We start from the raw sequence: 22,855 nt of genomic DNA, 5'->3' as shown, positions 1-22,855 counted from the left end.
CACAGGTGAGAGTGTTGACGTGCACATTGGAGTGGAGATTACAGTCATGCTGATTTAGTTAGAACAACAGACTGGAAGCTTTAAATAAGGGTGGTGCTTGAAATCATTGTTATTTCTATGTTAACAATGGTTATCTGCAAGGGAAACAGGTGCACTCAACATTTTCTTGCACAAAAATGGCTTCACATTCAAGGATATTACTGTTAGTAAGATTGCACCTAAATCAACCATTTATTGGATCATCAAGAACTTCAAGGAGAGAGGTTCAATAGTTGTGAAGAAGTCATCAGGGTGCCCAAAAACGTCCAGCAAGCGCCAGGACTGGCTCCTAAAGTTAATTCAGCTGCAGGATCGGGGCACCACCAGTGCAGAGCTTGCTCAGGAATGGCAACAGGAAGGTGTGAGTGCATCTGCACGCACAGTGAGGCAAACACTTGTGGAGGATGGCCTGGTCTCAAGAAGGCCAGCAAAGAAACCACTTCTCCCTTGGAAAAACATCAGGGACAGACTGATATTCTGGAAAAGGTACAGGGATTGGACTGCTGAGGACTGGGGTAAAGCCATTTTCTCTGATGAATCCCCTTTCAGATTGTTTGGGGCACCTGGAAAAATGCTTGTCCGGAGAAGGAAAGGTGAGCACTGCCACCAGTCCTGTATCATGACAACAGTAAAGCATCCTGAGACCATTCATGTGTGGGGTTGCTTAATTGCCAAGGGAGTGGGCTCATCACAATTTTTCCCAAGAATACAGCCATGAATAAAGAATGGTACCAAAATATCCTCCAAGAGCAACTTCTCCCAACCATCTAAAAACAGTTTGGTGATGAACAATGCTTTTTTCCAGCATGATGGAACAACTTGCCATAAGGCAAAAGGGTACACTTGGGGATCAAAACATCAAAATTTTGGGTCCATGGCAAGGAAACTCCCCAGATTTTAATCCCATTAAAAACTTGTGGTCAATCCTCAAGAGGTGGGCGGACAAACAAAAATCCCCAAGTTCTGACAAGCTCCAAGCATTGATTAGGTAAGAATGGGCAGCCATCAGTCAGTATGTGGCCCAGAATTTGATTGACAGCATCCCAGGGTGAATTGCAGAGGTCTTCAAAAAGAAGGGTCAACACTGCAAATATTGACTCTTTGCATAAACTTAATGTAATTGTCAATAAAAGCCTTTGACAATTATGAAATGCTTGTGATTTTACTTCAGTATACTATAGCAACATCTAACAAATAGGTCTACAAACACTGAAGCAGCCAACTTTGACACAAGTATTGGTTTTCACATTCTCAAAACTGTTGGCCACGATAACAAATGATCACAAGGATTATTCTACAATAAAATATTTTTAATAAACAGGCTGCCTCGCTTCCCTGAACACTGTGGGGATAGTATCCCAGATTGCACCTCGACTTCTGACTGGTGTATACACACAGATCTATGGTTTCTGAAACAGACACTGAAGGCATATTACAAAGACTGCAGCTCCACAGCGATAACACAGCTTGCCGTGCTCCTCGATTTGCTCAAGTGCACTGTTAATTCTGAAGGGCCACATAGATTTGCAAATTATGATGGGCATATTTGCAGAGGGGAGGAAGTTACACAGGCAACAGGGGCAGGGGCAGGGGCAGGCTGGGCTGGGGGGGCATCTGCCCCCTAGGCCAGTCCCACAGTGGGTTACCCTGGGCTGGATCACCCACATTTTTTTTCTTTAAAATGTTCATAAGACGCTGCTGAATTGACTCTTGCCCCCCAGGGCTAAAAAAATTTGCCAGCCCTCCCATGAACAGAAGGTATTTCTAGCAAACTACAGCATAGACTTACCAATACACCTAGTTTTGCAAAGCAGTGCAGATAAAGACCTCTAACTATGGTTCAGATCCATTGTTTCACAGATCCCAGCCTCATAGTCTCCCTGTTATAAGAGAAAACATCCCGGGCTGTCTAACACTGGAGCTAGATGAGCATTTGTGGAGCACACAGCACATTTTTTCATTTAATTTTGCTAATCAGTGCACTGTACATGATGACACGATAAGGACTATTTTATGCAGATGTCAAGTGCACTTTCAAATCCACATCTCTGCCAAACACATCCCACTAAAATTACATGTTAAGTTCACCAGAGAAGTACATTGCTATGCCCACTCTGAAAAATATAATAAAAAGCTTCACACACGCAAAAGTGGCACATAAGAACAGTCCTGATGACACTTCACTCTCAGCATTTAAGGAACAGATAAAGGTAAATAAAACACTCACAAGAGCAATTAAAAAAATATGGAAATGTTTATTAAATTAAAAGGGGCGGTACTAATGGGGTAGGAGGTTGGATTTTGCTGTGGCACTTACACCTTAGAACAATACACTACAACACATCAAAGTGCACATTTACTTTGCAGAGAACAGAGAGGAGACATGCACCCCATGTGCACTGGGCATAGGACCCCAACTGTTCGGATAGTTGGTGGAAGGTTAGTTAGAAAACACTTTATGGAATTCGGCTTTAAAATTGAACATATCTTCCCACAACACTACAAGACATCCATCTTTCATATTTTAGGCTTCAAAATATATGTCCATTGTTCTTTTACTGGCAAAAGAAAATCTTTGTAACTTTCCAATGTTCAAAAATGCATTACTGTGAGATGGAGCACTTGTGCGTGCATCTTATATGCATACCCAAGTTATATATACATATACACACACACACAAAGTGGATGCAGCTATTTTGTGGACTTATCCAGTCTTCATAAGAATGCCGTATATATTTCCCTAGGAGACAGTAACATCCCTGAGATATGGGAAACCTGATAGTATTCATGAGAATGTAGGCTAATTCAGACAAAAAAAAAAAAAAAAAAAGTGCCTCCACGAGACTGTCGGGAAAACATCCTGGAATCAGGATTTTCCCACCTAAATCAGCACAATTTTTGGATGTAATATAATATGTTGGTTGAATCCGTGAATAAGCTACCTGTGCTCCTGAGACAACATACAGAAAACATGTCTTGTGTGTATGGATAACATGTGATCTACATCTTAATGTCTCTTTACGAATAATTTTAGGTCAGTAAAAACTAGTAGTACATAATTGATAGCATATAAAAATACACATTCACATTGCTGAGCTGAAAAACTGTTTCAATCAAGTCCTTCTGTGCACTGCAAACCACACGCGCATATATATATATATATATATATATATATATATATATATATATATATATATATATATATATATATATAGTGTGAAACCAACCAATGAAATAAAAGATGCTCATCACTGAACAGCGTACACATTAGATGCATTAACTCCTTCATTTCAGCGTGTGTATCACTGAACATAACTTGAAGGTTTTTGACAATGCTCTCAAACAACTATTTGGCCTTCAGACAGATTTCTTACCATTATTGACAATGTTATGTTGTGTCCCAAATGATGAGAAGATTGTACATCTGGAGTGCAGAAAAGTGGTGGGGGATAAAACTGCCTTGCTTAAGATTCCAGAGGTAGCTTCCTGTCCATTGTTATAGACCTTGTGAGACCCCAGTGAGCTGGATTTATGGCCCAGTCTTCAAGGTGAACTTCTCATCTTTTATGTACGGTTACATACCATACGTTCTCAAGCACCGATTGTGGAGAGATTCACTCATTGCAAGAATGTTTTAATATAGATGCCTTAAAATACTGCCAGCATTGTCAAACTAAATAAATGCAAAAGACACACCAAGGGAACATTTCAATGTAAAATAACATGAGTAACAGTCACTTCTCGATTACTAGATTGAAAATGTCCTTGGCACACCTGGACTATAAGCCCAGGTTGTGAAAGAAACTAGCAGACTTTGATCAATAACATTCAATTAATCCTTGTGAATTTAAAAGTGTTAATGATAATTAATGGTTCAAACACTACACTGCAAATATTTACATTTGTCTATGTATTTACAGAACACTTTGTTAACATTTATAAAAATGGAAATCATGCAAATTTGAGTCCCTAAATGCATATTAACTTGTGAATGATCTAAAATGCCATGATATTCTCAAAATCATACATTGTGACATGAACTCAGCAAGTGTGTGAAGGGTATTTCCAAATCTAAAAATCGTGCCATACACAGTACATGCTCTACATTTATTGGCAATTTAGCTCTAAAAATTAAAGTATATTAGGAGAACATTTAACATTCCATGGCATACTTGCCCTACTCTCCCAGAATGTCTGGGAGACTCACGAATTCTGGGTAGGTCTTCCGGACTCCTGAGAGAACAGGTCATTCCCCCGCATCCTGCCCACTTCCTAGTAAAGCGGGCACGATGTGAGTCTCCATTGTGGTGAATTGCGCCACTTTGGTCCTGCCTCCAGTGGCAAAATGCCTCTTTCGTGTCATTGAATCAGGTGGGGCACCACCAGAATAACGTAATTTGCCACACCCCGACCCTTCTTCACACTTCACCTAGCCTCCAGGAAATCCCGGAAGCGAAGAGTGAAAAGTTAATATATACGATTGGCGTTATGAATTTATAAAGCAGGCCTGGTCAATCTGCGGCTCTCTCAATCTGCAGTGTTGTGAAATTACAACCCCAGCATGCTTTGCCAGTAGATAGCCAGCAGACACGGTATGCTGGAACATGTAATTTCACAACACCTGGAGAGCCGCAGGTTGGCCAGGCCTGTCAGAAAGAACACAGATATGGAATCTCTTATGCAATGCTTGGGACTGAAACTTGCTTCTGTAGCTTGTTGCACCACCCTTAAAGTCCGCTAATACACATTTAAAAATAACCAGTTTTAGGCCTGGCTGCCATTCAAGCCAGACATGTCTAATTGCAACTCTGGATCTATTGTGGCTATGTCATCTATACACCCTTGCCAGCTTGTTGAGCTGCAGCACTGCCAGCACGCCCTGAGTGTTGTCTGGAGCCTCTTTCTGCTGGTCTGGAGCTTGGCGGCCTTCCTGGCGCCAGAGGCCGCAGGGTCGTATAGACTGTCCCAAAACTCAGCTTTTACCCCACACTTACACACATCCATCTCCATGTGGGCTTCCTCGGTGACCTGTCTGCGTCGCCCAGAAGAAGAGGTGCCCCCCCCCAGGAGAATAATTGATAGACTGCAGATGACAGCCTTTGAATCCGGGGTCTGACGGGAGACCGACTCTGCACTGACCGACACTTAACGGGAATCCTGCCTACGTTTGCTTCCGTCTGCTGGACAGCTCCCCAACAGCAACTCCACATCAAACGTCCTACTAGGCGAGTCAGGGGATTGCCTCCCCAGCTCCTGCCAGTGCTGAGCTGATCGGTGGTGTCCCATCACCCCTCCAAACCAGGTAGCATCTCCATCAGCCACAGACCTCTCATGATTTAGCCGTTGTCCTTATGCTTGCAGGGGGAGGAGTCTATTCTAACCCGATGTGCTATTCTAGATGCATGCGAGTCCTCCCACCACCATGGGGGTTTTCTCTTTGTATTTTACTCCCCTACTCAACCCAGGTCTGCTAACCAACCACCCTACATCCAGACTCATTTTAAATGTCTTCATCAGTACTTTGCAAAGCAGACGGCTCCCGCCTCTCAGCCTGAGAGGACAGATGCCCCACAAACATCTGCAGATTCTGACTCTGATGAAGAGGACACGACTCCTATCACTAGACGGGACTTTATGACCCTAATCAGACGTCACTTCTATAGGCGATTGTACTGGCCAAGTTGAAGGTCGAATGGAGACTGCGGTATCCTCTCAGGCAGGAATAAAGGATGACATTCAGCATATCCAAAATGAGCTGGCATCTGTCCCAAGTTCAGGAAGACATGGACAAATGGCACAGATGGAATAATCTACATATTAAGGTTGTTTCTGAAGCAGTTGAGCCTCAACACCTAGACCAATACCTTAAAAAGCTTTTCTCCTAATTGGCCCCTGAAGTTCCAGAAGAAAATTATACTGAATGCCACCCCCCTGGTCTCAGAGAGCACCTAGAAGTGAATGGTCTATGGTCTCAAGACCCTCTAGCCCTCACAAGCTTTCCTCTTAAGGTTCTGACTCCTTGACTTTCCTTTAGACTAGAAATACCATCTACTTAGATGGTTTACATGCAGCAGGGTTTGCCTCCGCAGACTGCAACTGTCAATATGTTGCTCCTCCTCCCAGATATTCCCTATTGCCAACAGGGTCATTCCATGTCAGTTCAACCAGGAGTGTCCACCACCCATCTCAGATTTGTTCGAAATAAAAGGAACAAAACATTTATCATCTCTTGAAGGTCAGGACAGCACATTTGTTGATTGGTTTTGTTTCATGAAGTGTACCAGCACATCTTGTTCCTCCTCATTACATTGAATGATATACCCAATGTACCAGATGTTATCATATACTGCTGCTATGTATGTTCCAGGTTGCAGATCACTTTTGTCTACATGTTTTGCGACTGTGGTCATAGTGACACTAACCCTGGTTCCTGCTGTCTTTATGTCGTCTGATGACAATAGATATATGTGCAGCTCATCATTACTAATGGGCCGAAATCTGTGATGAGAACGTGTTCCTGCCACAGTCTTTGCTGTTTCTAGACGGCTATGACATTAAATTCTTCTGCAGTCTGCTTAATTGTCCAGCTGTTTGGTGCCAGAGTTAAAATTTGTATTACTTGTTGTCGTAGCTCCTCTTCACACTTTTGCTTTAATTCATATATATCACTCTGTAAATCACCACAACCTGAACATTTGCTTATTTTTGGGTTGATTCTAGTGATGTGCTAGGAAGAGACAACATTTCAGTAACCTTCTCTTGAATGGCTGTACTTGCCTGATCTTTCTTTGTTTTAGCGTATGTCTCCTGGTGTCTTCTCTTTATCCCATGCAATTTCACCGGTGAACAACCAAGCTTTGTAATACTGTCATTCAGTTCATCTGTTTCTGCTGGTTCAGATACACCCTCCACCGGGGATTCAACTTCTTCTGTTGGCATATCTATGTCTGTTTGTTCTTTACAGTGTAACAGTTGAATTCTGCATTTTGGGCAAAGTTTCTGTCCTGGCTTAATAACAGCATGAAGCTGACAGTCACCATGTTCTTTGGCCCACTTCAGTGACATAACTTTTAAGCTTTTACTGGCTCCTTTTTTTGTGAGACAAGAAAGGATTACAGCATGTTTTCTGAAATTCTTCATATCTTAGCAGCAGAAGGTTTTCATGATGGTAGCAGGCTGAGGTTCTAGGATCATTGGCTACTGCATTTGAAACTTCAGTTCTCAGAATGAAAGGTTCTTTTTCTTCATCTGTACAGTGGTCCCAGCTATGTAATCCAATGGTTTTTGAGTAGACAGTAATATGACAGTCCGTATTTAAAGGACTACCAAATGAGCACTTTTCATGAGCAGATGCCATGAAACTATCTTTATGTGTCTTCCTCTGGAAAGTTTCAATTTTGGTTTCTCTAAAGGGAATCCCCTTCCCATCAGTTTCAGTTTGTTTCATTTCCTGTATGGGAGTTTTATCCCATTTCCTCAGTTCACTTTTTTGGTATGGTTTTTTTATGTATGCTGTACACCAGTAATCGAGCATCAACTTAAATATTTTTTTTCTACATTATGAATTAGAGTACCCTGCTGATTTTTTTGTGGTAGTAATGTATACCTTTTTAAACACCCTCCCCTCAAAAATGGGATCCCTAATGTTGATTGAACCTAACATTTTTAATTCGATTTGAAAAACGTGTGTTTTTGCCGTAACACAAAACGTGAGGTTGATAAAAGTAATTTGGTTTGGATTTTTATATTCGTGAGGAAGAGTTAGCTTAGGGGTCCAAATTTTGTGGCGATTCCTTAATAAACACCCGTGATATTTCAAATAAACTCGATAAAAAGCCGCGATTAGTAAATTATTTCATAAATTGAAAAATCAATATTTAATCAACTAATTGTCAGACAGTAGAGATATTTGGCAGAAATAGTTGTTTGACATGGTCTCTTAACTAAAATATTTTCTAACAAATCTGAGATGGGTGGTGGACATTTCATTTTTTTGGGGGTGATCTGAGGTGGAATGACCCAACAACCTAAATATGACCTGTGTCTTTTCACACACTGACCCTGGCATTTCCCTAATCATTAAATTGTTGGGCAGACCTCTGCATAGTAACTATAAGGAAAACTTGGTGATGTGTATTGAACAAAGTACCCGAAATGCTACATTTAACTTTTTGCACAGCAGATTTCCATATCAGAGACTCAATAACTATAATTTAATTAACTGAGTTTTTAGCTGGCATTATGTAATCCATTTGATCATGCCCAGAGAACAGTACACAACTCTCTCAGCCAATATATCTTGGCAGTTTATACCAGCTTCACCATGCCAGTACAGTGTTGTTGAAATTAGCATTTTTTAATAAGGTTTATTTCTGCAAAGGTTTTTTCACTGCAAGACGGAAGTTCATTCCTACTGCAGGCATCACATAAAACTGTTTTAAAAAAATACATTTTGATCATTTTTAAAACATTGTATTATCAGATGTGAAGTTGCTATTCTTTCCCCCTTCTATGCATAAATTCCACTACCATTCACTTCACCCCAGTGATGTTACACATTAATGGATAGATCTCATAGACCTTGTGGCACTTCAACCTCTGTTGCTGAAATGCAGTGTAAGTAAATGGCACTAAAATTATTTTTAAAAGGTAAATGGAATTAAAGTGGATCTTACAATGAATAAAATAAGGTGCTGTAGGTATACAGTGGTACTGTTCTTTTTATATCAGCTGTGCATACTCAAATTCTCTTCTACATGAGCTTTATTCAGTTATGCTAGTACATACTTGCCTACCCCTGGAAACTTGTTTCCGGAAGAGGGGGCGTTACTGGAGGGCGGGAGGGGGCTGGGCCAATCGCATCATTTTGGCCCCGCCCCCGCGAAAACGTCATTTACGTCGCGGGGCGGTGCCAAAATGACGCGATTGGCCTCGACCCGCCCCCTCCCGCCCTCCAAAATGGCATGATTCACCGAGAATCGCGTCAAATGACGCGATTCTCTGTGAATTCCAGGATGCGGGAGAAATGCCAGCTCTCGCGGGAGCCTGACCCGAATTTCTGGAGTCTCCCGGACTTTCCGGGAGAGTTGGCAAGTATGTGCTACTACAGTACTTCGAAGTATGTTGATGCGCAAATGTGAATGCACAAAAGGTTAGGGATGATGGATTGCTGATTGTAGCTTTGTCTTGTATCTACAGACCCCAGCATTCACTGTAAACACCCATATGTACCAAGGATGCATTCACCAAAGGAATCAATGATCTTTACCCCTTTAGTTCATTTGCATTGTGCTTGAACATACTTTGTGGTAAGGAAAGGGCAGACTTAGGAAAAGTGCTCCTGTGTACGAGCAATTTTAATGTATTTACAACACACTTAAACATAGACAAGCAAAGCAATTCAGTTATCAAAGAAATTTCTTTGCTCTCATAATGCACAGAGCAGTACCGCACACCTGATGAAAGACATCTTTCCAGAAGTTTGCCTATAAATGCATCAGGTTTTAAGGATAGCAAAACGTAGGGAATTCATTTAACATGCAATCTTAAAAATTGTGCTCAGAAAATACCCAGCCTGTGATGAGTTTCACAAGAAGTGCATTGCCAATGAGGCACTTTACTTATATAATTGATTGAATGGTGAAGAACATGGTTAGCTACCGCAGTCAGCAAATAATGGCTGCCCCAACTAGCGACTACAGGGAAAGCTGTTGGGTCAAATTTTTGAGTCAAAAAGTTTCATGTCTGAGAGACATCATCAGTGCTGTATTATGTGTACAATCTATAGACATGGTTTATTTTGCTGTGTAAATGCTTAATGGCTCACTGAAGGCTTGCTGATGGATTTAACACAGAGTAAACACACGACTGGAAAAAGTAGTGCACAAGTAAAACGCCAATAGGGTGAAATGGTATAAACTTTGGTTTCTAATGTCATACCAGTTTACATGAGTTAAACATGCATGTAAAATGCATTTTAAAAAATTCATTGGGTATAGGCCCTTATGTTGCACAGAAAAAGTCATTCCTCTCCATATTTGAATGTATTACTATGACTATTACATTGGAACCAATAATATTTAATAGATACAAGTATCTCTGCAGTAGGCTGTACACAAAATATAAGTTTACACTTTTTAGAATAGTGCACGTTGAAGTTTTAGTTTCTTTTCTGTATGTACAATAGGTAGTTGAAGTTCTTCTTAAATTATGTTTTCTGACAGAAAGAAATTCCCCACAGTTATATAGTGGCCCAGTTCTCATGAATAGCACTGTATTGTAGGGACTGCCTTTCTGACTACTGGCCTTCCTTGTGACCTATAGTGGTGGTTTATTGACCTAGCACATAAAGGAAAGGTCGTCATCTATTGCTGTAGTACCATGGGCAGCGTTGTCCCTACATCTTTACTTTGAAAACACAGTCCCCTTTCAATTAAATTACAGCAAGAAACAGCTTAAGTAATTATAACCACTGCTGCTGCTGGAAATAGAAGGCGCACAGTTTCCGTATGAAACTCACTGCAGTTTTACTGCATTTCATTGGCTGAAACCCTCTAAAATCAATGAACAGAAGTCCCACGATTTAATAGGATGAAATTGCAGCGCTTCCTCTCTATTGGTTCTCAATCTTAATAGTCTGGTGGGCATAAAGCTGAGCATTTGGGCTGTGATGGTAATTTGATTCAAAAAGGGGGCATCTAGCACTCTGATGTGCAGGAAGCTGTTAAACTGGGTACACGATTATAACGGGTATGGAACTGGTTGGTATGGGGCTGTTATTCTGTAAGGATGACCATATGCATGTGGTATACAAGTGGCTGTCTGGGAAACACAGCGTTTTATATGGAAGGCATTTGACTGTATTTTACGAGCATAGAGCTGTAAAGTTAAGGAGAGCCTATATGTGGTGGGCATGGGTATGTTATGCACAATAGTTTTCTTCTATCATACCAAACATGCCATTTCCTTTTTTTGTGCCATGCATAGCACAATATGTATATGCTTTTTTACCATATAACACATTAAGCATGCCAACTCTCCCTACTGCAGAACAGTTCAAATATGCAGACCTCTGAAATGATGGGGCTTGTGGGGAATTGGAAAGTGGGCGAGATTGGACAGATTACATTTTCCTCAAAGTGGGGTGTAATTTGCAAATATTACTAACTGGGCTTACTTTGTCCCAATATTGCCTCAATAAATGTTGGGAGACAGGCATTAAGTATTTTTTCACTGTAAACTGTATTTTCCCAAATTACCCTGCACATTTAGATCCCAAATATGTGACATACATCACCTAAAACATTGACTAATAATCAGTTAAACACTTTATTTCATGATCAGCACAATTCTTTTGGGTTTTTTTTAAATGCCTGATATCTGCGGTGTACAAGTCCTCATGGGTACCAATGTTGGAAAGAGTATGGGGCATATTTATTAATAAACACATTTTGAACATGATCCATTTCAATCTTTATCGCAAAGATAAGGACTAAAATATCAAGAGTATTTATTAAAAATCTTCACTAGGAACAGGAGTCACAAAAAACTGCTGTTCCTTCAAAGACCTGTTCCCTATGGTGACTATCGCAAAGTGGCCACCTTTGTGATACTGACCAGAGGGGAGAGAAGCAAGATGCGGTGAGGGATCCGAAGACCCCTTTACCGCAATGCTCTCCCCATAGACTTCAATGGCTAACACCAGCTGCAGCACAATCTTTGATTTTCGGAACTTATTAAATGGTGAGAAATAGCAGTCCCCACAGAACCCTATGGAGACTGCTTTTGCGTTCGAAGAGACAGGGACAGTAGCAGATATCTCCAATATCTGCTGTGCTGCCCTAGTCATAAATTAAGAGGATGTGGCTATCCCCTGGAAACTACTGTTTTCAGGGGATTTCAATGAAAAATGTATTTGCTAAATAAGTGTAAAACACTGCATTGCTAAATCAGTAGTTGTAACAAACAAAAATGCTACTGGGTTATAAAATCACACTGATCAAGCAGTGTCTGTATTTTTGTTTGTTATTTTGCACGTAACAATGTATTTATCACTGAAAATATCAGGCACCATATTTTTCTAATGAATATTATAGTCATATGAAAAAATATTACATCCACAATGTTCTGAGCCCAATGCAGCAAGATGCCCTTAGTATATAAATTATAAGGCAGGTTTACGAAACCTGAAGCAACCCATTTCTCAAGTCATTTATGGAATGTTTACACTGTTATGCTTGGCAGTATATTTCCCCCTTTACACTTTTTTTGGTAGTTCTTTCTCTGCTTTAATAAAGTTGCTTAGGTAGAATATGTGCATATAGCTTGGATAATGGCCAGGCTGGGGAAAAAAAAAAAAAAAAGAGAGAGTTTGCCAAGAAGCAGAAGAATGTTTTGCTGCTTGTACATCCTATAGGCAAAGGCCTGTACTAACATGCCAGAAAATGTTACTGACGTTCTACTTGCATGTTAAATGCTTTGAATTAAAAGAGCATTAGGAGTAGGATTATGTGGCTTGGAAGTAGCAATGTTTGCCCCAACTAAGGGTGTTAAAACAAAACCCTTTAGTGCAATAGGAAATATGTAAAATATGACAGAATATAAGGTACATGAAATTGTACTGAATAAGATTAATCAGCTGTTAACAAACTCACTGGGTCTGAAGCGTAGTTTATGCTCATAAATGTTAGACTAAAAAAAATATATATATATTTAAAAAAAAAAAAAAAATTGCATTCGTGCCCATATGCCCATCTTAATATCCGTGTTTAACACCAGTCTTCCAGTCTTGTGCTCTCCAAAAAAGTTTTGCTTAAACACACACAGCATAATATATGACCGAACGACAAGATTAGCACCAATCAACGTCACCAATGCTATAGAAGACAGCCTATCAGTTCAATAGTGGTGAAGACCAGGGGGTAGATTTACTAAACTGCGGGTTGAAAGACTGGAAATGCTGCCTATAGCAACCAATCAGATTCTAGTTATCACTTATTTAGTACATTCTACCAAATGACAGCTACAATCTGATTGGTTGCTATAGGAAATATATCCACTTTTTCAAACCCGCAGTTTAGTAAATATACCCCCATGTGTGTAATCATCATTTTCTTGGTCTGCATTCTTTCGGATTACAAAAACACACTTACTGTACTCTGCTTATGTTAGAAATCCCCTGTCCTGCCTCTACAGGTATATATAGGAGAATATGCGGGTGTTCACTTTCTCCCCACATGCAAAGTGATTTCACGCAAAATACACTACACAAACCGGCACTACACTCACTGAACCAGCCCCACAGCATGTAGCACTAGCGATATGTAGCCATTTTCAACATATCCACTGTTCCGGACTTCTTAGTAAAGTCCCATTTTAGTCCCCACCAATGTTGTTAATATTGTCTCGTGTGTTTGTTAAACATTGACAAACTCTCATATTATACCAGACCCCCCAAATCCCTTTATGTAGCTCATATTAACTTTCAGGAGCACTGCAAACATCTAAACACTGCACCCACCACCACCAGCAGTGAAGGATCCCCTGGCCCGGAGCAAGGCTTAGATAAACGATTTACACAGAAATATATAAAATATGTAACATTTTGTGAAATTTGTAATTAATATGTATTTATATTTATAAACCAGTCTTTGTAGGTATAAGTACTTCCTTCATAGTGGACTGACTAGCAATGTGGCACTCCAGACATTTCCATCAGCAACCCCAAGTAACCCAAGTAAATTATCTATATTTTTAGCCATTGTTTTTAATACTAAAGTGTGTGTAACACAGGCCAGAAGTGCAGATTAGACCAGCAAACAGAATCTCCCCTAAAATATTTTTTACTAAACATTCACACTGCAAAAAGCTTTACTTATAAACAAATGTATGTCCACACATGCAAGTTAATAATCCCCATTTTCTGTTTATTTTTTCCATTTATTGAGAAAGTAGGACGCATTTGCACAGTATATTAAAAAGTACCTGTACAACTCAGAACATTAGCCTAATAAGTGAATAATAAATTGAACATGATTTGTGTTCAGGAATATTACTCCAATTACTTTGTACAGGATTTTTCATAGGTTTTCAGTACCATATTCTCCTCTAAATGACACCCTCTAACAGCTTTCTATCGTAATGAGAAAAAAATAAATGTTATGAACAAATTGTAACCCAACATCTGAAGTTTCACCAAGATTATAGTATATGAAGGTTACAATGAAAGAAGACAGTTACATAAATAACACTTTTGGTACCTGCACTGCCTGTAATAAAAACAGCTAGGCTTCACAAGTGGACCAATTTTGTGAATGTATACCAACTTATGTCATCATCATCATTTATTTATAAAGCGCCAGCAAATTCCGTATATAAAAAAACACGCCCAACACTTTGTGGTGATATCTCAGTAATCACCTTCCAGCCTGTGTCATAGCACTGACTCTCAGAACTATTTAACCTGGGCTCAATCAATCAGTTAGCACAAAACAATTTTATTATATGAATTAACTGATGAGCACAGGTTAAATCAGTCAGAGTCAATGCTAAAATCAGGATCAGACAAATATATCCCATAAGAAATGGGTGGGTGCCATAACAAACCAGTTGAAGAGCTACTTATAAAGAACAGAGAAAACACTAAAGGGGTAAATGTATCAAGCTGCAATTTTTTTCAGCGATTTCAAATTGCTCGAGATCACTGGCATTTTTATGTGCGAAGTCCCCATATGTATTAACCTGGAATTTTGACATTTCAATATCCAGGGCAGCACAGTGGCCTAGTGGCTAGCACTTCTGCCTCACGGCACTGGGGTCACGAGTTCAAAGGCTGACCATGGACTTATCTGTGCGGAGTTTGTATGTTCTCCCTGTGTTTGCGTCGGTTTCCTCTGGGTGCTCCAGTTTCCTCCCACACTCCAAAAACATACTAGCAGGTTAATTGGCTGCTATCAAAATTGACCCGTGTGAGTGTGAGTGTGTGTGTGTGTGTGTGTGTGTGTGTGTGTGTGTGTTAGGGAATTTAGACTGTAAGCTCCAATGGGGCAGGGACTGATGTGAATGAGTTCTCTGTACAGTGCTGCGGAATCAGTGGCGCTATATAAATAGATGATGATCAAATCTCCAGAGATTTGTGTCGATTTTAAAACACCTATCCCGCCGGTGGTTTAATCAAACTCGCTGGAGATTAAACAGAAACTCGCCCGAGATTGAACAGAAAAAAATAGCATGCTGTTTGTGCTATCAGGCCAATGTTAATATAACAGGAGACACAATACAAGTTTTTAACAGGGGCAAAAATGATTATTATCTTATTGGGGGCCAAGTTATTTTATGAATAAATTAGTGGGCAAATTTCATTATTATATGTAAGGGAATTTTTATTTTATTTTATTATATTATAGTGGCCAACTATTTCATCACCAGTGGGGTAATAATTATATTTGTATGATGCAACAACATTTGATATTTCCAAAAGGAGAGACCATTTAAAGTGCATAGTTGTGGCACTACAAGTGGCAGAATGCATGGAGAAAAGAAAAATCAATAAAACCATGGTGCTAGTTTACCTGTTGTAAATACAGCTTTTAGTTATACCTCATCTTATTTAATGGAGCGGAAATATAAGAGCACAGTGTAATATGTGTAGCGTATTAAGGAACTGTGAAAACTGTGCACATGACAAATATGCTATCACACATAGCAACCAAATTCTATCATTTTTACACTGGAGTAGAAAATGGAAGAAAGTCTTTGGTTACTATGGGATACACTATCAGTTTTCTGCAACGGTTTCTTTTTCTAATGAATGTATATGTATGCATTCTAAGCACTGCTGTCATTCAATCTAGATTTTAGGATTTGACCAAACACTGAATCATTTTAAAAAGGAATACTGAACCATAACTGTAACCTAGTTTATATAATAAAATAAAAGAGGAACTAAATGACACAAACCATTTGTCAGGATGCATTTATATGTCAAAATACTGGACTGAAATATGTCACAAAATGGGGAAAATTCTTACAATTAAAGCAGCAATCCAACATAGGTGTCGTTTTGTTTCTTTTCAATAGCAAGATAAGAACCCTTTAAGAATGCATCATTTTTTTTAGCTGTCTTCCTGTAAACTGTTTTTTTCAAAATCTTTCTGGAGGACAGACAACAATGGCTGCCAGATAGAGAGAGACAGACACAGACACAGACACGTCAAATGAAGGCAGAGGGACGATTTTACAGTGCAGGAGATCAGAGGGGCATTCCAATACATACATATCTCTTTAGAGGAACACAGGAATTGAAACTTCCATTTGGAAAGGTAACAAATGAATAAATTGGCATATTTTATATAAAAAGTGAAATGATGCTGTAACCTCACTTCCATCTACTTACACATTGACTCATGATTAACAATCAAATAATTTTGCGTTTAAGCATGGTCACAAAGCGATTTTCAGTGTCATTTAATCTTATCAACTTAATTGCTTAAGAAAATTCTATTTATGCCAAAGAAAGGAAATAATCATTTCTTGCACCGAATACCTCCTGGAGGCAATTGGAAAAGAGGAACAATTGGGCTCGCGTAACATTAGAAGCATGGCCACGTGCCCTAGAGCATACCTCTTAACTTTGCAGCTCATCAAATCAGTACAGACAGCTAAGCGGTCACATCACAATAGGGCAGGTAATGTCATAATACAGGGTGATTCAAAAGTTGCAGTACACCCTTTTACTTCAAAAACTCTACAGGAAATTGGGAAACCTGAATATCTTTTACGGTATGTACCAAACATGGGCGCCATCTTGAAATCGGCCCAATTCCTGTAGAGTTTTTGAAATAAAAGGGTGTACTGTAGATGCATGGCCACACCCCTAGGGGCATGCATAGATGTTCTGAAGCGCTAAGCCGTCCCTTACCACCCTCAAGGGAAACACCCATTCAATATTTAGTGACAGGATACACCTACCAATCTCCTGATTTGTGGGACAAAGTTGCCAATGGTCGGGACAGCAGAACAGATCTCAAATCGGGACTGTTGAGCGTTATGCCTGGGGACGTGCTAAGTACTTCCGAATCCCTAATCCTCTCAATCATCCATCCCAGTGCCCATAAAGCTTTGACTTGCCATACACACCTTGGTGAGACATACCTCAGGACAATGGCACTTATCACATCAGGACTGTCCTGCCTAAATCGGGGCAGTTGGGAGGTATGCAGAATCCCTTAAAATCTCCTGAATAACCAACTGATCCCTGCTGTGTCAAATACACCTGCTATGGAAATAACCAACTAGCGCCAAAGATGACTGGCAGAGGTGCATATACAAGTGCTGGGAATCTGCTAATGCTGCATGCACATTGCAGCCCCGCAATATCCCAGGTATATGAACCCGGGATATTGCCGGGTGACAGAGCCTCCCATCCCGACAATTCCCGGGTTGACCAGGTTCACACTGAACAACATCACAAAAGGAGCTTTGATTGGTTCATCTTGAGAATTTTTTTTTTAGTTTTTTTAAACTTTCAATAGAGTTCGGTGAGACCCGGGTTGAATAACACAGGTCTCAACATTCAGTCTGGCATCTACCCGGATCGGACCCAGGAATAACCCTACAAAAGACTCGGGTCATCCAACCCGGGTAGATGCAGGGGACCCTTTCACAACCAGCCTCAGGTTGTCGGGGCTCCCCCCAGCAATAATTCAGGTTGTTGAGGCAGTGCGAACAGGGTATAAGTAGAACTAAGGGTGAGGGACCAGCACCAAAATACTATTATTAAGTAGGTGTATTTAGTGTAAAAAATAAATTATATATATATATATATACATACACACACATACTTTAAGCTCTATTAGTCTATTTGCATGAACTTCACGCGATTAAAGCACTGTGAGACTGGAGGATATCATCAGACTACAAAGCCATTAAAGTTGTTAGTGTAGAAGAGTGCATGGAAGCCAGTTAATTACAAAACATACAATCTCCGTATGGAGACTAGTCGCTTTTTTGGGGGTACCGAAAAATCCCCATGTAACTTAATAATGTGGAGAAAATGCAAAAGATCATAAAATGGTCCCTTAACTGTTAAACACATTTGCAAGAATAAAAATAATACATTATACGAAAGAGTATGTGAGTTTTCAAAAAATTAAATCACACTACTATACTTTTATGTAAAAGTGATCTTTTAAAACACCAAAGAGGTTTTAACATAGCTCCACTTCATAAACGCATTAATGCATACAACACATATACTGTAAAAAAATAAACACACTGGGTATTCTCCATAAAATCTTATGCCTTTTTTAAAAAATTGGTTGATAATCACACAGTCGTCATGTGTGAATTAACTCTTTTTTGATGTATGAATGCGTGAATAGAACTACTTTGCATAGAGGGTGTGTTACAAGCTGTCAAGCGCTTTGAATGAAACCAGAAGGACTACGTCTATATGGAGCACATGTTCATTGTGAGTGTATAATTATATATATATATATATATATATATATATATATATATATATATATATATATAAAAAAAATACAGAGGGAGCGAGGTCTATCTTTGTTACCGTACGTGGGCACCACACATGCAAGAAAGGCCGGTTACATGTTGGGGATCTGCAGCGCTTTAATCTCTCTCACTCACCTTGTTGAGGTAGCTGGTGACCACCTGTTGAAAAGGATAATGATAGACCTTCTTTACATCCACCATGACGCCCATTCTACCCTCTTCCTCGACAGACACCTTTCCCGTTATCCTCTTACTTAAGACGCCATGTTTTTTTAAAAACCTTTACAACAACTTTATTAGTTACGGACAGAAATTTGCTTAAACACAGATATGTCAACGCTGAGCACAAGTACATTTTTGTACAATGTCGCTTTTTATGCAGAGGGTGTGACTGCAAACGTGCTAAGTGCCAACACAGCAGAACGTGCTGCCTGACACAAATACAGTGGGTGGTTTTATTCTATATGTATGGTGGGGAAATAATTCACATATTTGTCATGGGTAATTGTATTTGCTGATCACTCTTTGTCAGTCAAACGAGTATCTGTACTGTTTTTATATCTGAGATATATATAGATAGATATAGGAAATATCAACGTTTGCACATGTAATCCTGCATCACCATTTAACCTTTGGTTTGCAATCCTGTAACAGGAAGCTGTAGTATTATGTCTTTATTAGTATTTAAATTATTTTGGTAAGGACAAAAAAATAACCTGTAAAAAATAAAAGGTGATACAAAGAGATCATGTGTTTGTACAATAATGTTCATTTAATTGATTTTTCTGGCAAAAAGAAACAAGATTCTGTCTGGTTTATGAATATGAGAGGGTAGGTACTCCTTGTTTTCGTTTACATTATAATGGTAGAGTAGCTATTTTAGTAGCATTTTAGCATTGAATTAGGGTACCTGCTATGCATGGTCCTCTTTCGAGGGAAAAAGAGGAATTTCAAATTCATTAAAGCTGCACTACAACCTACAGGAAAAAAATACTAACCTGCTTCTCCCACTAGTCGAAGCCATGGGGGTTGCTAAATTGCTAAATGCAGATTCCCCCCCCCCCCCCCCAGGGTTTCTCCTTTGAAAATCAGGGTGGTGTTGAGCAGGTCGACCATATACGCGCTCACCGCTCACCGACACCTTTTAAAAGTGGCAAATTGCATTGATTTGCTGTGCTACAGAAGGGTGCAGAGCATGTTTAGTAAAAATGTTACAGTAGATAGTAGCGCGCTTTAAAAACACATAGAAATTTATACCTACCAACAGTGAGCATGGCGGTGAAGGGGTTTGGAGGGCTTGAAGAGAGAATGGGGCAGCCTAGTAACGCTAAGCCCCGTCGAGGTGTGACCACGCACGCACCTTGATGTGATGACCTTGTCCCAATGCTGCCTACCCAAATGTTGGACAATATGCAATTAACTCTTACCACTGTCTCAAAATAAGCACCGTTGTTAAGAACTTTTAGATTTCATAATAATAAAAAAATGCATATTGTATTTGAGAGGGACACATCACTGATCAACAAAAGCCGATGTGGTAAAAAAAAATTACTTGTAGGCCTCCATAAAGGGGTATATTATCACCAGAAAGGGCTCCATGTTGTATACTACCCACCTCATGGGAGTCCATTTTGTTTGGTAAACACCAGAAATTAATCAAATTTGTATACTAGGCCACAGATCAATGTTTCATACTAACCATCAACAAGAGATTTTTGATGTATACTAGCCAAGTATCTATTTTTCAGTAGCTATAAGAAAGAGATCCACCAGAACCTGTTCTATTTTGCATGATAGACACCAGAAATGGTTCTTGTTTACATGCTAGCTACCTGAAAGGCACCTTTTTTATATACTAACTGCTAGAAAGGAGTCTGCATATTTGATAACAAAATGTTGTCTGCTTCATTTCCCTCAATAAAGGAGTCTGTTTTATACAGTAACCACCAAAATGGGAACTTCTGTGTATACTTTCTCTTAGACTGTCAAATGAAAGAATTCACATCAAACCATAGTGTACAGCAGTGGTGCCCAAGTGGTCAATCATAGGACAGTGCCGGTAAGCACTCAGTGTCCGAAAGTGCATGTCCCTGCACTAACTGGTAGATGTGTCATTGGTGAAAAGAAATGTAGCATCATGCACTATGTGTGATTGAGGTGGTGTGGCAAATAAATGGGTAGCTGATCTCTGAACAAAGGAGAGACCAGTCACAGTAAAAAATCTTCATGTGGAAGACTTCAAAAAGAAAAGCTTAATCACTCAGATACAGTTTGATTTTTTTTCCCAGCATGTTATTTAAGAAATGTCTCTAAATGTTAGTAGTGTTTACACCAATAGAAGGGAAGTTGATGCTAACTTCACACTGCTTCTAATACTCTTCATGGTCTTATGGCACAAACATATCTGCAAGATTGCCAGCTCAGAGGTGCCCAACCACTATAATTTGACAGATGAATGTATCCCCTAATTCTGTGAGTAGCAGGGGGGTACATGTACCACAGACTGAGGAACCCCGACATAGACTATAAATCCTAGAAAGCTGGACTGTCCATGTAGTTCAAGGGCATTTGGCTGTATGACAGATAAATACTACATTGAAACAAACCAGTATACTTCTGTTTTACTGAGAAAATGGAACAATTAATTGTACTGAATGTTTGCAGAGATTTTTTTCTGCTTATTATATTTTACATCAACGGAAATATCTAACAAATAATTTAATCCCCTTACAAGGACAATTTAACATTTGATTAAGGAGGACAGAGAGACACGCTGAAGGGGGACACAGAGACACGGTGAAGGGGGACAGAGAGAGACACGCTGAAGGGGGACAGAGAGACACGCTGAAGGGGGACAGAGAGAGACACGGCGAAGAAGGGGACACAGTGTGAGATGGCGAAGAGGGGGACAAAGTAATATGGTGAAGGGGTGCAGTGATATGATGAAGGGGCACAATGTAATGGTGAAGAGGCCTAAATACATCTTGGGGTAAATGTATCAATGACCGGATTCTTCAACTCCGGCGAGATCGGCGTCTTCAGCGCTTAAATTTAAAGCGGCGCTGCCTTGTAAAGGGTAGTTTCCCTTTACAAGGCAGCGCCGCTCTAAATTTAAGAGCTGAAGACGCCAATCTCGCCGGAGTTGAAGAATCCGGTCATTGATACATTTACCCCCTTGTGTCATTTTGACCCAACTACTTAAAAAACGTGACTACCTGGTAATTATTTTGCTTAGGGGTGCCTTGGAAAGATTATGGTGACCCTAAGGGTGCCTCGAACTGAGAAAGTTTGGGAACCCCTGTCTTACAGTATGAAGAGTAAAATACTTTCAGATGCAGCTGAAAGAACTCGTCCTAACTATTGCATAAGCTACAGCAGCCTATGCCTTCAGTCCAGTCAGCTGCAATATGCAATACAGAGCTGGGATATTTGAATCTCTTTCCATATGATGAGGTGCTTACCTGATGTGAGATCCTAGTGGAGGTCTGGTATGGGGACAGTGAAAGACTATCCAGGCAAAAGCTGGCTGAATCCCAGGGGTTGCCAAAAATATTTGTGCTTTTGATTTTTTTCTGACCATAAACACATTCAGATTTTCCCCAAAAACTCATTTGCTCCTACGATACTAAGGGTTTTTTTTTCAGATTTTCTGAGGTGCAGAATTTTAAAGCATTCACACTTGTACGCCTGGCAGAAAGGCTGCATCTTGAGATGTGTCAGACTTATATAAATGCTTATTTTTGCTTGTGACATTTCGTACTCTGAAAGAACCCATAGGTGTTTTTCCATAATTGGTGACCCATTCAGTGTTATGGGCTATACCTGGTCTAGACATATCCATCCTCTGTATTTCTGGGCACCAGCAGGATATTTAAAGTAGCTCTAAATCCAGAATGCTAGTTACTTTATTTGAAATAGTTTGCACTTGGCTAGCTCTATGACAAATGTAGAACACAAAATTCTGTTAAAATATGAGGACATAAGGCCATTTACATGTATATACTTTTTATTTTTTTTATTTGTTAAGGTGTTGTGTTGCATACAACTTTGCACACTGCAAAATGGATTGTGACTGATGTGCAAGCTAAGAGCTATTGAATGTACAATCTGGCATTAAATGAGAAAGTGTTATAGGGGCTGATGCAGAGTAGTCTGCCTGCCAGTTTTTGTTGTAAAGAATAATTAACTCCCATTTTGTACTAATTCTGCATCAGCTCTATAGTCTCAGGTTTGTGTTGTTAATAAATATTGAATATTTACACTCTTATTTGGTAACACAAAAAGGGGGTCAATTCTACTTTGT

The 22,855-nt window shown here is 39.7% G+C and overlaps 1 protein-coding gene across 1 annotated transcript in view; it reads right to left on the bottom strand.

Moving 5' to 3' along the window:
- The window catches only part of PRELID2 (PRELI domain containing 2), a 91,934-nt gene extending 73,085 nt beyond the window's left edge, over positions 1-18,849 (bottom strand). Inside the window, exon 1 of the mRNA XM_075209679.1 lies at positions 18,688-18,849. Within this exon, the coding sequence (XP_075065780.1) occupies positions 18,688-18,762 (75 nt within the window). The 5' untranslated portion in view covers positions 18,763-18,849. The remainder of the gene's footprint in view (positions 1-18,687) is intronic.
- Between the last annotated feature and the right edge of the window lie 4,006 nt (positions 18,850-22,855).

Source organism: Mixophyes fleayi, chromosome 4 (assembly GCF_038048845.1).
Source record: "Mixophyes fleayi isolate aMixFle1 chromosome 4, aMixFle1.hap1, whole genome shotgun sequence".
Taxonomy (NCBI): Eukaryota; Metazoa; Chordata; class Amphibia; order Anura; family Limnodynastidae; genus Mixophyes; species Mixophyes fleayi.
The sequence above is the reverse complement of the archived record's forward strand: the minus strand, read 5'-3'. Positions and strand labels throughout refer to the sequence as shown.